Genomic DNA, 15,763 nt, shown 5'->3' on the forward strand with positions numbered 1-15,763 from the left:
ATTAATGGCCAGGCACGCTTGCCCGTCTAGAAATTTGCTCGTCAACGAAAACCCGTCGACTAAAGTGTAGCCTATAGACGGATTGTTAGTGCTGCCTTACCACAGCCTTGGCATTGCGATTCAGTGCTCACTAAAATATAAACAAGTGTGAAAGCTTGACAGTAGCATCAAGCTATATCAAGCGTGTTTGTCCAGAACTAATGGTTGAGAAGCACTTTCTACCGTTTAAAGAGGACTTTGAAGGAAAGCGACGAAATCTAACAATATAATTATCACGTAGCCAAGGCCACACTCATATTGTCCGCAAGACAAAGTATAAGCATCAGTATTGAGATATATTGAAACCTCTCGTGATTTAACTGAGAAGAAGAGAATGAATGCAAAATTAACAATATAATTATTTAGAACTGATACGAGTTACAATTAATATTTTTAAACAACAACTACATTTCTTATTGCATCATAAAAATCAACAGCATGATCAGCGAAAGTCTACAAGTACTTACGCGGTCTTAAACTCTTAACACAATTAGGTTAACTTCATAAAATCACTTATGCTTTATCTTAAGACCGTAGGTGTTTAAGAGTGAACGATTGGCCATCTAGTATTTGTCAGATTTCATCGCTGTGAATCGGCCCCATGTTAAATCAAAGCGGTCGAACAGTCATATAGGATTGCATATGATCTGATTATGCCGCTTTTCAGGCACTCCGGTATGTATGCGGTGGCGGTGTGTGGTGTGGGGGCGGGGGCGGGGGCGGGGGCGGGTCACGTGCGCTCGCGTCACTTGCCCGCGCGCGCGGCGCACTTCTTCTTTTTGCGTTTGAAGAAGCAACAGCACCTGGAGTAGACAGATTGCCTGCATGACGATTTACAGAGTCTGCCATTGTACAAGTTGATACGGTGCATTTGTAATACACATTTTCGGCCGACTTAAAAATAAATTTACAATTTATTGCATTTTTGTCTATGCGTTTTTTTGGGTTATTTTCTGTAACTGATTTCGATAACTTTTGAAAGTTGTGTTACAAGATTATAAATAAAAATACTTGTAAAGTGCACGTAGATAAATCATAGTCTTTTGGAATAGCAATGTAGAGAGATCCTTTCAGTAGTACCAGGGGCGTTACAGTATGTTCTGTAAGGTCCGCAGCTCTCGTGCTATTCAGAGGCAATTACAGTCAACATTTTCAACTACAGATGCAAATATCAGATGAAGACTATTTTCCATTCGAAAAAAATTGATTTTTCTGTATACACATAACGAGAGAATTCAGTAATTATTATATTATAATGATAAAATGAAATGGTGATTGTAAAAAAACTTAATATAAAGTAGATGCGAAGCCAATGAATTTTTAGGAATGTGAAGATGAACAAAAAGTATGTGATACTGTCAATATGCATTGATCCTTATGAATGATGATATGCCTGTGGAATTAAAATCAGCTTTATATGAATAATAATAGTATTAATTACTTGTAACCTGTTGATGACACTGCACTATACACATAAGTCTAAATATAGTGTCATTTACACTATATTTCATTAAGGTTCACAATATCATTAGATTGATTTTAAATATATCACTCAATTTCCTTCAGAAAGATCATCTGTCCCATTCAAATAGAAATCGAAATCACCACGGCTAAGCGGTAATCTCAGATTTGTTATATCCGTTTGTTACGAGTTGACTTCAGCCGCTCCATAGGTCCTTGCTTTTGGAGTATTCGGCATTAGAATTTTCAATTGCTACTTGTTACTGTGCACACCCTTTAGCCAAGTACCAGACTATTTACTAAGTACAGAGAAACATTACGATTTATCTAAATAAAATTTTTTAATCCCTTAAAGTATGATATATTTGATCAGAGTGACTAAACAAGAATTAAGCATATGTAACAGTACCATTTGTTTTACTCGGGAATCGAACCCGATACTTTATCGATCTACGACTGAGATTAATGAAATGTGTATGAAGAGATATAAATTGAACTAAAATGGAAAAGGGACAGATGGAACGCAACCCAAGCGGCTTAAAATAAATAAAAATAAAAAGGTGTCCATACAGTTGGAACACTGACTTGGTGTCGTCGATCACATCGACCTCGTGTTGCTGCTGGGTGATGGGCGTGTTGCTCTGGCCAGCTGTGGGGTCATCGGCCCCCAACTCTCCGTTGGTCGAACTCACCACCTAAATATAACATCGTAATTTTTGTTTATTTTGACAATTGGTGAATAAAAAGGTTGACAAACATATTACATAATGTATAAATAAAAAAAGTTTATAATACATTATTCATAATCAAATCAAGTATTCGTAAAATTCCGTTATCCTCATGACTAATTAATAATTTTGTTATTATTAATTAGTTTACATTTTTAACACGTTTACACACACAGACATGACTCAGTTTCAGTAGGTTTTGATCTTTATTTAACCTAATACATTTCGCATATTTACTTTTTAGAAAGTAATAACATAGGTAAGGCGAGGTACGTACGGTAGGTGTTGTAAGTTCTAAGTCTTATTCTAAAATTATGATGTTTTGTTCTTACCTAAGTATAAATTTGTTAAAAAATAAATATAAATATTAGGCAATGAGTAAAGTATAATAGATGTTAGGTACGTTGTTATTGTTTAGAACCTGTATATATCACAATTTAATAGATTTAAAAACAACAACACACGTACAATGTAAAATTTAATACAATAATGGTGAGAAACAAATTGGTACAGTCAGAATTAAATTTTGTGTTTTACTGAAAATAATATTTTTCTTATTTACTATAAAACACTATATTAATAATTATATAAGTTATTTTTCCATAGTCATATTTTCTACTAATTTTAACAAACTTATGTAATAAACAAATAATACGCGGTTCTAAACTGATATAAGTAATAAATTATGTAAATACATAGACATTTGTTTTTATATCTAAAAAAGTATCATTTTACGAATTTATATGCTATTTATCCTTACACATTGTAATAATTTTGATATCGTAAATGAAACATAATAGAAATTATTTTAAATGACTGTACGAACAATTACGGGTGCATGAACGTTCACAAGTGCGTGCACGGTGCAGTTTTACGGATAAGATGATAATATTGTATTACACATTTCGTTTCCACACACATAGAATTTTGTAACTTTTACATATAGTAATACATTTCATACAAGAAATACTATAAATATCGTTATGACTCTTCGCCGAGATGGAGGAATCAGAGGCAATATCAAGTGTCATCAACACTTATTATTGCCTCTCTTCTCTCTCTCTCTCATACATTTATCTGAGTATTTTTGAATTAATACTAATACTTATGTGTTTAACCTTTCCGCTTTGCGCTATTTTACCAACTGGAGTACAAATGACAAAACATTTACAGTTAAAATAGATTTAAGGAAAGTATTATAAATCTATTTTAACTGTAAATGTTTTGTCATTTGTGTGCATTAGAAAACATTATCCGTTTTATATATGTATATCTGTATCGTTCTAATGATGTGGTGGAAACGCAGTATGAGAAAGTTATTGCGATACTTATTATTTATTAATAAATAATTATATAATTAAGCGAAATAATACTTTTTAAATTATTTAGTAATGTTACGATTACTTTTACACGACGAACTCTAAAACAGTATGATATGCGAAGAAAATAAAAGAGAAACAATACAAAAATAAGCGTTGTCTAGTGTTTACTTATTTTATGTAAATAATTATTCAAAATAATATTAATTCTTATTGGTTACGCCAAACGCGATGCGTACCTGGTTTGTCTTGTGCATTGACACCCCTCCCGGCTAATTCAATAATCAGTGATGTCATAGCTTTCGCCGCGCGCGCACGTCGCACTCATATCGCACGCATGTCTTAATAGTTGTAATCAACCTGAGTGAATTCCTGAGATTCCCGTAACCGTGTGGGCCCACTGAAGAACAAGCACATTGAAGTAAGGGTAAGTCATTCATATTTGACCAGCCAGTTTCCTATACAATAATATAGTCCATCGAAGAAGGCTAGATCATAGCCACCGCCGCACCATTTATTGGCCTTCCGTCGCCGGATCACAATAGGAATCGCAATTTATTTATTTAAAATTTGTTTTAATTTTTTCCTATTGTGAAAGTCGAGTGAATGACTCGCATGTAATATTGAACCTTATTGCGCATGTAATAGGATCTATTCAAATTGCATACCACGGTTGCACAAATATAACGATACATTGGTATTTTCGTTAATAAATAAGTTTATATTTATGTCGCTTATGAATTGTTCATAACTCGCAGCTCAATTCTTCAATTTCGCTTTATATCTGTTTGCGTTGTTTCGTTCATTTAATTTCGCATTCACCCGCATTATATCGATATTGTACGATCGATCGAAGCTTCTAGAAATATTGTAGTTGTCGTTATACTATTTGACGAAACAATATTACCTGTCGAATATTATGTATGATGATTGTAGTGTTTGAATGTTAAGATTGTTAGTGTTGGTTACCGTAGTCTTTACACAAGAAAGTGAGCAGGGAAAGCACACTATTTAATCTGAATAATTATTGATAAGCAGCGATTTTATTTCTGTTCGTAATAGATATTTTATTTCCTTGCAGTACTCGCCGTATAATACGCTGGTTATTGTAAATTGTTTGGGTATTTAGTTCGCATAGCTGTTTTATACAGTACATGTCGGTTAAAGATCGTGCCCTACGTACCTATGATTAAGTTATACGTGGTGTATCGACACAGTGACTAACAACAACGCTTTAGACTACTCCCGCGTAAAATAATAGTTGTGAACATAGTTATTTTATATCTTTTTAGTTATAGTTATAGATATATTATCTGATTTTCTATGACATCACTCACTTCGATTTCGCTTTATGTATAGTTTATGTTTCGCTCGCATATTTTTTTTTGTAGATGTATGGTCGATACCTACATTCCGTATTGTCGCACTTATGTACCTACATACTACCGCTTATGAGTAGGTATATATAAATTTATTTGTCACGCGCTTTAGTGTTTAAAACGTTATTGTGATTTACTTCTCGCACCGCATATTTAAAATATTGCTTTTATGCATTATTTTATTTTTCTCGCATATAGGTATATATAGATAATAGTTGTACCTATTTTTCGCATTATTAATTAGTAGTTTTATAGCATAGTAAGCATATATATTTTTATGTATGCTAATTTATATCGCGCATCATTTCTCGCATTTGTGTACTTATTTTCGCTACAAGTACATCTGTCTGTCTTGTAGGTATTTAGTACATTAAATACCTATTATACTTTATTATTGTTTATCGCTCGCCCTTTTACGGTAGTACAGGTATAGTTGTACGTTATTACCGCACATAGTTTTATATATCGCATTTATTTTTGTTATTTTTTAAGAAGTATATATATAAATAATAATAATGGCTAACACAAACGCAAAATTAAAAATGTATGAAGCAAAACGTGCACAATATTTTTCGCAACTTCAGTCTATTTATGAATTATCTTCGAAAACTAAAATGGAGAAACATCGTAATGTTTTTATTGCAAAAGTTAGCCTGATCGATCAAATGCGCACCGAGTATGTTAAAATTGTCGATGAAATTATTCTCCTTAATTTGGAACTAAACCCTGATTATGTAGTTAATTATCAATCTCTCACCGCTTTTGACGAAATGTTTTATTCTATAAAGATGATGGCGGTCTCGTTACAACCTCAATCTTCGCGAACTCCAGCTCCCGCTTGTCAGTCTGCTTTACCAGACAACAAACAGGGATCAGTAAGGATCCCCCAAATTGTGTTACCAGTCTTCTCAGGTGATATTTTAGAATTTCCTTTCTTTTACGAAACATTCAAACAGGTTATTCATGACAATGAATCCTTTTCGGACTCAGTACGTTTTCATTATCTTATGAGTCACCTGTCAGGAAAGGCTAGAAATCTGTGTGCTGGCTTAGTACCAGCAGCCGAAAATTATCCTATATTGTGGCAAGCTTTAATCGACAAGTATCAAGATAAACGCTCTCTTGCAACGTTATATTTAGATAAATTATTTTCTTTAAAATCAATTAACGGTCCTTCGGCAATAAACTTAGAAAAATTTATTGATACTTTCTCGTCGACTATCGCAGCATTAAAGCAACTTAAAATTGAAAAGCTGGATGATTTTATATTTATTTATATGGGATTAAAGACATTAGATCAGGCTACCGCGCAGTCGTATGAGTCATCAATTAGAGGAGAAGATGACATACCGCAGTTTGAAAATTTTATAAAATTTATACGTCAACACGTAAAAATATTACAACGCACGTGTAACCGCACCGCCGGCGCCGCTGCCGCCACCAAGTTGGACGGTCCCGCCGCCGCGTCCGCCAGTGGTCGTGCACAGTCGCATCAACGATCGATCGCTCGATCGCCACGTACATTTTTAGGTACTAATCCTACGCAACGCATTTATTGTTCCTTATGTAAAGGTGATTCACATTCTCAATTATATAAATGCAAACAATTTTCAACTTTCACAATTAATGATCGATTTAATTATATTAAAACTAACCGTATGTGTACTAGATGTCTAAGTAGTCAACATAACTCTTTCAGTTGTCAATCAACTTCCGCCTGTCGAAATTGTAACAATCCGAGACATCATACGTTGCTTTGTTTTAAAAATAATAATTCCGCACCTACGCAAGTATCTCAGGATACGAAAAACGCACAGACATCTTCCACGCACGGTCGCCAATTACCACCATCTTCTTCGTTTGCCTCCGCTTGCGCACACACAACCCACACAACAGACACGATTAGAACCAACTATATTGGAACCACCACTGGTGGAGACAAGGAGTTTATGCACGCTTTCATCGTCCATTCATGAGCAGCCGTATGTGACTGAAGTACTTGCTACTGCCAAGGTATTTGCTACTGCTCGTAATGGGAGTGATGTTGTCATTCGCTGCTTATTGGACCCCGGGTCACAAAAGCATTATATTACTTCTAAGTGTTGTTTAAAATTGGGTTTAACCATGCAGCCGGACGCACATACCACCGTTAAGGGTATAGGTGGCGCCACTGAACCAGTTAAGGGTGCAGTTGATCTCTCTTTCCGATCGAGATTTAATCATGAGCAATATTATAATATTCGCGCTTTAGTTTTGAATAAAATTAGGTAACTTACCAACATGTCAAATTGATGTTGGCGCGCTCAGTTACTTAACTAATATTCCGCTCGCAGATGATACGTGGGGAACACCATCAGAAATTGACCTTTTGATTGGTGTCAATCTATTCGCGACCCTTTTGTCTGGAGGTAAAATTATAAATTCACCTGGTACTCCAAACGCGTTGGAGACTGTTCTCGGTTATCTTATTTTAGGTGAAGCTCCCACCTTAACTTCTACGTCTTCTTCATTCTCGTTCTGTTCCACCACTTCGTGCGAGGTTTCAGTATTAATTCGCAAATTTTGGGAGATTGAAGAAGTAGATCGCAAACCAATAACAAGTATAGACGATAAATACTGTGAAGATTTTTATACCACAACGACCACTCGTAACGAATCAGGTCACTACGAAGTCGCTTTACCATTTAAGTATAGTTCTAAGTCTTTAGGGAACTCTTTCGATATCGCTAAACGCAGATTTTATCATTTGGAACGTAAATTCGCATCGCAACCGCAACTGAAATACCTTTATGATGAGGTAATTCACGAATATATAGAAAAACAATATATTTCTCCCGTAGACGTAATTGAAAATAACAGCCCTAGTTATTTTATACCGCATCACGCAGTCTTATGAGGACAAAGTGTCCACGAAAATACTAGACGCAAGCGCGAAGTCTAGTACTGGATTTTCGCTTAATGATATTCTACATACAGGTCCTTCCTTACAACAGGATTTATTTATTATTCTCTTGTATATGAGATTGTTCGCAGTCGCCATCTCAGCTGATGTGCGACAAATGTATTTACGAATAAAAGTTCGCCCGCAAGATCGTTGTTTTCAACGTATTGTATATAGATTTAGTCCTAATAAACCGCTCCAAGTCTTTGAATTTAATAAAGTTGCATTTGGCTTACGTTGCAACTTAGCGTTACGTACTGTAGCTCAGTTAGCTTCCGATGAAGGAAATAAATTTCCAATCGCGCATGAAATTGTAAAGAGAGACATATATGTTGATGATGTTGTTAGTTCAGTTAAGAATAGTAAAGATGCCTCGCAGGCAGCATCAGAGCTCACCGCTTTATTTTTGACTGGTGGATTTGAACTGGCAAAATGGACTAGCAATTGTAAAAAGGTCTTAGAGCACATTCCAGAAAGTAATCGTTTTTCGCAAAATTGGAATCGATAAGGATGAAACGCTTAAAATTTTAGGTTTACATCAGATGATGTTTTCGCATTTAAAGTTACTCCCATTAATCGTCCATGCACCAAACGCAATATTTTATCATCAGTCGCACGACTTTTCGATGTTTTAGGTTTAGTCGCGCCTATAATATTATATGCAAAGCTTTTAATTAAACAACTTTGGATTTTAAAACTCGATTGGGACGAAACGCCCCCGCAAAAATTGTTCGCACGTGGAATCAATTCCAATCTGAATTACCACTCATTTCTAACATTAAATTTATTCGTCATATAGGTGTTATTGATAATTGCAAATTAAACATTCTCGGATTTGCTGATGCATCCGAACGCGCATATGGTGCTTGTGTATACGCGTATATTGAACTGCCAGATGGTACTTCAAATATTACACTTTTATGTGCCAAGTCAAAGGTAGCACCATTTAATTGCTTTGGCACGATTGGAATTGTGTGCCGCTGTAATTCTTTCTAAATTAATCAAAATTATTTATCAAGTTTATTCGCCAAGATACCCCATAGAATCGGTATTCGCATTTTCGGATTCTACGGTCGCATTAAAATGGATACACTCGTCGCCACACAAATGGCATACGTTTGTTGCGAATCGAGTATCGCAAATTCATGAAAACATGGAACCAACGCATTTTTATCACATTAAGGGCACGGACAATCCCAGTGACTGCCTGTCTCGGGGACTGAGTCCTGCTCAACTCGCAACGCACCCCCTTTGGTTAAATGGTCCACCATGGATTTGTAAACCAAAGGGACAATGGCCAATTAAGCCATTTCTTGCTGCGGATTCATCGGACATTCCAGAATTAAAACCTATTGGTTACCATTGAAGATTCTATGGAACCTTATTTATATTCGCTCGCTCGCAAATTTTCGTCATGGATGAAATTACTTCGTGTAATTTGTTATATTTATAATCGCTAACATTCTTCCACGCGGCGTCATATCCAGTTCCGATTTGGATTTCGCCGAACGTATAATTGTTCGCGCTGTGCAGGGGTTTCATTTTAAAAACGATATTAGCAAGTTAAATAATAAAAAACCTTGTACCGCATCAATAATTAAATTAAATCCATTTTTATCAGACAATCTCTTAAGAGTTGGTGGTCGTCTGACTCATTCTGATGAAGATTTCGATTATAAACACCCTATATTACTTCCGGGCAGAGATCATATAGTTCAATTAATTGTAACACACTTTCATCGTAAAAATGCATACAGGCCCAGAATTGTTAATGTCAATACTACGTACTAAATATTGGATTCTCGCAGCTCGACGTAATTCGCACGATCGTAGCTAATTGTAATATTTGTTTCCGCAATAAACCGCGTCCTACATTCCCACCGATGGGTGATCTGCCTGCACTAAGGGTGAAGGAAGTTCCTAAAGCCTTTGTCCATTGTGGCTGTGATTTCGCAGGTCCGTTTTTTGTAACCCCTTATCGCGGTCGTGGTATTCGCAAAGCATACGTTTGCTTATTCACGTGCTTATCCACTCGGGCTGTTCATATTGAGCTCGCAAGTGAATTGAGTACAGTTTGTTTTCTCGCCGCGTTAAAACGTTTTCTCGCTCGCCGCGGTCCTATTCAATGCATGTATACGGATCATGGTACTAATTTTATAGGGGCACGATCCTACCTACGTGAACTTTATTTGTTTTTATCGCAAGAATAGATCTGTTTGGGATAAGGAATTAGCTAACAATGGAATTAAGTGGACCCTTATCCCTCCTAACGCACCGCATATGTCCATTGCCTTTGCAATAATATGTATTCTATAAGATAGGTAGTACGCATTTATAATAGGTTAATAAGTTAAGTTAAAATCCTTTGCATTTTTCTTATTTAGTAAATTCCGCATTTGACATTTTTTGTATTTTTTCTTTATAAGGTTCAATTATGTAGTTCCTTTATTTTTTTTGTTAATTTTACTTTGACATTATGTCAAGGCGGGGGGCATGGTTACGCCAAACGCGATGCGTACCTGGTTTGTCTTGTGCATTGACACCCCTCCCGGCTAATTCAATAATCAGTGATGTCATAGCTTTCGCCGCGCGCGCACGTCGCACTCATATCGCACGCATGTCTTAATAGTTGTAATCAACCTGAGTGAATTCCTGAGATTCCCGTAACCGTGTGGGCCCACTGAAGAACAAGCACATTGAAGTAAGGGTAAGTCATTCATATTTGACCAGCCAGTTTCCTATACAATAATATAGTCCATCGAAGAAGGCTAGATCATAGCCACCGCCGCACCACTTATTACGATCGATTAGAGAGCTTGCTCTGCCGATCCCCTTAGAAAATTGAATGACACGTATAAAATAAAATAATTATTTTATAGTGAATAACGAGAAATAAAAAGCGATAGGTGTTAAAACTAGCAGCTTTATATTGTCCTAGCGGTTCAAGAAACTATATGAATGAATATTGGCAGTGCTAAGTTGCTGGTTACTTGAAGCGTCATGCAAACAAACACACAACGACTGCCGCAAAATGTCAACTGACCGTTGTTAATGATCCGGGAAATTTCACATACCGAAAATGTTTATTCTTCAACAGCTAAAAAATAAATACACCAATATACATTCACAGTTCAACATAAAATAAATGATAATATTGCGTATATAATTACATCTATATACAGTATGTATAAATATACATGCAGGAATTACACGGTGATTATAAAAGATGAAATTTTTATACTGCCACCTACTTTTAATTTAACAAATTACTTTACGTGTGAATTACATAGTGTTGACGACTGTGTACACTACACTTTACTAACAACCTCAAAACATTTACAGATATCAGTGAAAAAAAAAATACCTCACCTTTGTATATTAGTTACAAACCAGGAGAATAAAAAGGTTGGCCGTGAGGTTGACAGGCCACAATGTTCTTAAATGTTGCTATTTAGACAATAAATTCGTGAAAATGGTCCCGATATTTATTTTCCTGGTTTAACTAAGTTCATTTCTTAGAAATAAAAAAAAAACTATTTAAATAATAGATATTTTACAAGTTATTCTATTAATAATTTTTCACATAAACATATATGAGACAACAATAGTGATCGACCTCATCTCTAGTAATAATATAAATATAGAAAAAAAGACGTCGGTAACGTTTGTTTATGACATACATTGAAGCTTGGGATTTAGGTGACTGAGACTTAGTTTAAATGCCGATACTTTTATACCACAAGTCTGCCTGGTAGTAAATAAAGACTTAAAGCCAAAACTCTTCAGAATGAACAACACTGTTTCGTCAATGATATCTCGTATGTAGTTAGCAATATTACATAGAATATATATATTGTAAAAAATATTATAAATTACCTGCACAGATCCATGTCTATCCGCTGGAGTGAGATGGCCGGTAGTGAGTGGAGTTGCTTTGCCGCTATGGGGCCAATTGCCGCCTGTGTTAGCGGTCCCACCAGTGCCAGAATCCTTCACAGCCCCCTGTAATGTTTATGGCAAATATATTAATAATGTATATAGAAGTTTCTAATAACCTAAGTATAAATTCTTTGTAACTATAAATTATATTCATAGTAAATTTATATTCGTCCTGATTACTGTAAAGTGTATATGTTACACACTGTTATCAAATAAGTTCTTTGGGATTTGTAATTGAGGTAAATAATAATTATTGTAAAAGTCTCTGTGCATATTAAGTTTGATTACTAATGCTGACTGTACCTAATTTATCTTATCAGTAAATAAGTAGCTAATTATTATAAGGTAGAAATCAACAACGAAAATAATTAGAAAATAAAAAGTTGTTGTTGTTGTGGTGTTGCTAATTTTCCATAGTATTTTATAAGCGGTATCCCTAAACATTTAAATGTTTAATAATGTTTAATGCAGTATTATTTTTTAATGAAAAATGGAAGTAGGAAAAATGTGAAAGGGAGAAAGTCTCTCACAATGCATATTACATGAGGTGATGTAAGACCAAGCGCAAACCCATTTATAATAATAATAAAAAGAGCTAATAATAAATAATTTTCAAGCATCGATAAAAATATTAAAAACTACATTAAAATAAGTACAAGTCAACTCTACTGATAAAATGGGCTGCGATTTATTGATGACAGGGTATTTGTAATATATGAATATAAATACATAAAAACAGAAAATAAATGTTTTTCAAATAATAATCATTATCTCATTCATGACCAAATTAACAAAAGATAAATAATATTACGTATTTATATATTAAAAATAAAAATTGAAATGGATTACTATTTATTGGTAAGGATGTAAGAAAAACTATATTGCATAACGATGAAAAAAAAAACCATTGCATTTGAAAAATCTAGTTCGGATGTTCGTTAAAAATGTAAAATCACAATGTAAAATTATTAAAAATTATTACTTTCATCGATAAATATTAATATTTTATATTAAATGAATAAATAGCTACAAAAAACAAAAAAATACATTTGAAACGTAAATTCAAATGTTGAACAAATCTAGTTAAAGCCACACAACAATTTTGGTTAAAAAGTCTAACAAAAATCCAAAAAATAAGCGATAAGCTAGTTAGCATGGAAAGTATATGCTTCATGTAAATGATCTTAATAAGAAATTAGAATGTACAAAAAATATAAAATAAATAAATGATTCATTCAAAATGTTTTTTTTAATTACGGGATATGATGTGAATGGAGAGGTTTACAAATAAAAAATAAAAAGATATACGTCCAGAGGTGCTGTCATATCGATATACGTTAACATTATAATATATATTAATAGATAATAGAATATTAAATCAAACAATATCTCTCGTACATTCACACATTCATCAAAGTATGTACTATTTATCTAAGTATACACTGGTAACAATAGTTTAAGTTTTCTTATTAATTTTATGACTTTATCATATCATGTAATTATTTTATTTCAAATTGGGTAATTCTCATTCCAAATTAAAAATAAAAAAATATAATTTTATAATTTATTATTATATTATTTCAATACGGTTAAGAATTATCTGATATTTATATTTTTATTATACATTTATATTTTTTCTGACTAAGAAAAATCTGATATTTTATTAGATACTCATAAAAATATAACTCGTTTAAATATACTTTAATAAAACAAAAATATCATTAAATTTATTCAATAAAAAATACTAACATTACAAATATTTTGGTGCTGTATATATAAAAAATAGATTTCAAAATCTGCTGATATGTAAAATTATTGTGTAATTTTTTTTTATAAGTTTTCGATTCGTGACCTCAGTTGCAGGGTCAATGTATGAATAGACGCTGCTGTATTTGGTTCAAGGTTATATATATACAAGATCTATAACCTTGACCTGCCTTGGAAATATATATATATTAACGGTTTATACAAGTAATTACTAGCATCAAAATTAGTAAGTTTATAAATAAGAAAGTTTAATTAATAATATAATTTGCCAAATACATTGCTTATTCGACCACTTCTATACGTATAATTCTCCAGACACAACCTTATTTACATTTGTTACAACAACAAAAGTTTTAAACCAAAACCGGCTGCACTTCGTCTACGTAACTTTTCGAGAGTTGATACCACTCGACTGGGTAAGGATGCGATTGACGCTGATTGGTCATATGTGCTGCCAGTCTCTTCTATTAACGACAAGGTATCCGCGTTTAACAAGTCAGTTCTGTAAATCATGGACAAACACGCACCATCTCACCTTGTCAAGGTTAAGAGACAACCAGCTCCCTGGTTAACTAGTGGAATACGCATGGTCATGAGAAGACGTGACCGTGCCTTTAGGACTTTCAAAAGGGATCGTTGTGAAGAGAACTATATGGTAAGAGCTGCCAAACGCCGATATATCCACACGAATATTAAAAATTCCTCTTCGGCCAATAATTGGAAGTTTCTCAAGTCACTTGGGCTGTGCAAACATTCTAATGATTTTCCTTCAGTAGTTTCATTAAACGACTTAAACAAGCATTTTTCCTCAGTTACCACCTTATGTGAAGTTCAAAAATCAACTACATTAGCCGATAGAAGAATTTTTATTTTCAACTGTTACTGATGATAATGTCCACAAGATATTATCCTCTATCAAATCCAATAGTATTGGTTTTCATGATGTGAGTAGGATTACGGTAACACTAGACAAACAAAAAACAGAACTGTAAGCTACAACATAATGATTATTGAGTAAGAAAAAGAATCAATGTCATCATTGAGAAACATAAATAAAGGAATTAATTATTTTTCGTTGTCTTATACCAAAGTATATTTTGATTAATATTTTACATTCTTCATTAGAAAAGAATGTTTAAATAACAATAGGTAGTACACATAATAATGAAATATATTCTTACTTTCAATAATTCATGAATAATTATATTATAGAGTTAGACGTAAATAGCATAATATACTAAATCTAAAAAGCACTTTCTAAACTATATAACTTTCAGTAATGGAAATATGAAAATAACTATAGAACCTTTCATACTAAACAGGATGATATTAGAGCAAGTTATTCAGTTTAATGAGTACAGTCAAAATGAGTTTATAGGTACGACTAAAGCCTGTAGATGATAATAATTACAATTGTGGGTGTCATATTGAATAGATTTCAGATCTAGATTGCGGAAGGGGATGGCAATGGACAATGGAGGTGTCAGGCGACTGGCGTAGGAGAGCGAACTAATACAAAACAAGTAAGATATAATTAAAAGCGGACCAAACCTCTCCAGTAATTAGCGCCGCCTCATCGTCCTCAACCAAACCAATCATATAATCACACAAATCATCCTGCACCGACAAAAAAGCTTTGTGAGTTCGTCTAAATGATTTTATTGAGGGATAATTGCGTATATATAATTGATAAACTCTAATATCATGACAGCCTTACCCATAAAAAAAGGTTCGTAGAAAATTATTTTAACCAAGTGTTACATTTTCTTAAAATGAGCCAATAACACATTTTCATGAAGCCTGTTATATACTAAAAAAACTATTTATGAAATTTCCATTAGTAAAAGGTGATAAATATTTAATACTTTTATAAGTAGGCAGTGATTTTTACCCACTAAACTGTTATTTAATAAATATTTTATAAGTGAGGGGTCGAATGCTATAACAAAATTACGTTACTTAACTGAAAATGTACAAATTATCAATGGAGAAGGCATTGATTATCTTTCTTCTGGCTTTTTCTTTTAATACAGTTGTTGTATGTATTATCTAAACATCTTTATCCTACAAGCGCTTTGTAGAATATTTCACCAGAACCACCATGGTATCGTATTTATAAAGTAATAAAAACCTAAACGTAATACCGTACCGTACCGTACGTAAACCTAATAAAATAAATTATAAAACATA

General features: G+C 33.6%; 1 protein-coding gene across 13 annotated transcripts in view; it reads right to left on the bottom strand.

Moving 5' to 3' along the window:
- Positions 1-376: 376 nt before the first annotated feature.
- LOC131853702 (casein kinase I) overlaps positions 377-15,763 on the bottom strand; it is a 50,192-nt gene continuing 34,805 nt past the window's right edge. For 5 of the 13 annotated variants that reach the window (XM_059204712.1, XM_059204733.1, XM_059204719.1 and 2 more), the window contains 4 exons: positions 11,744-11,869; positions 10,911-10,964; positions 2,071-2,195; positions 377-860 (listed from right to left, as the gene is read on the bottom strand). In XM_059204712.1, coding sequence (XP_059060695.1) covers positions 785-860; positions 2,071-2,195; positions 10,911-10,964; positions 11,744-11,869 — 381 coding nt within the window. In that variant the 3' untranslated portion in view covers positions 377-784. The remainder of the gene's footprint in view (positions 861-2,070; positions 2,196-10,910; positions 10,965-11,743; positions 11,870-15,763) is intronic. The other 8 variants (XM_059204783.1, XM_059204801.1, XM_059204775.1 and 5 more) reach the window with 6 other exon arrangements.

This window comes from Achroia grisella, unplaced genomic scaffold (assembly GCF_030625045.1).
Source record: "Achroia grisella isolate CSIRO2021 unplaced genomic scaffold, CSIRO_AGI_Agris_v1 utg1186, whole genome shotgun sequence".
NCBI classification, from domain to species: domain Eukaryota; kingdom Metazoa; phylum Arthropoda; class Insecta; order Lepidoptera; family Pyralidae; genus Achroia; species Achroia grisella.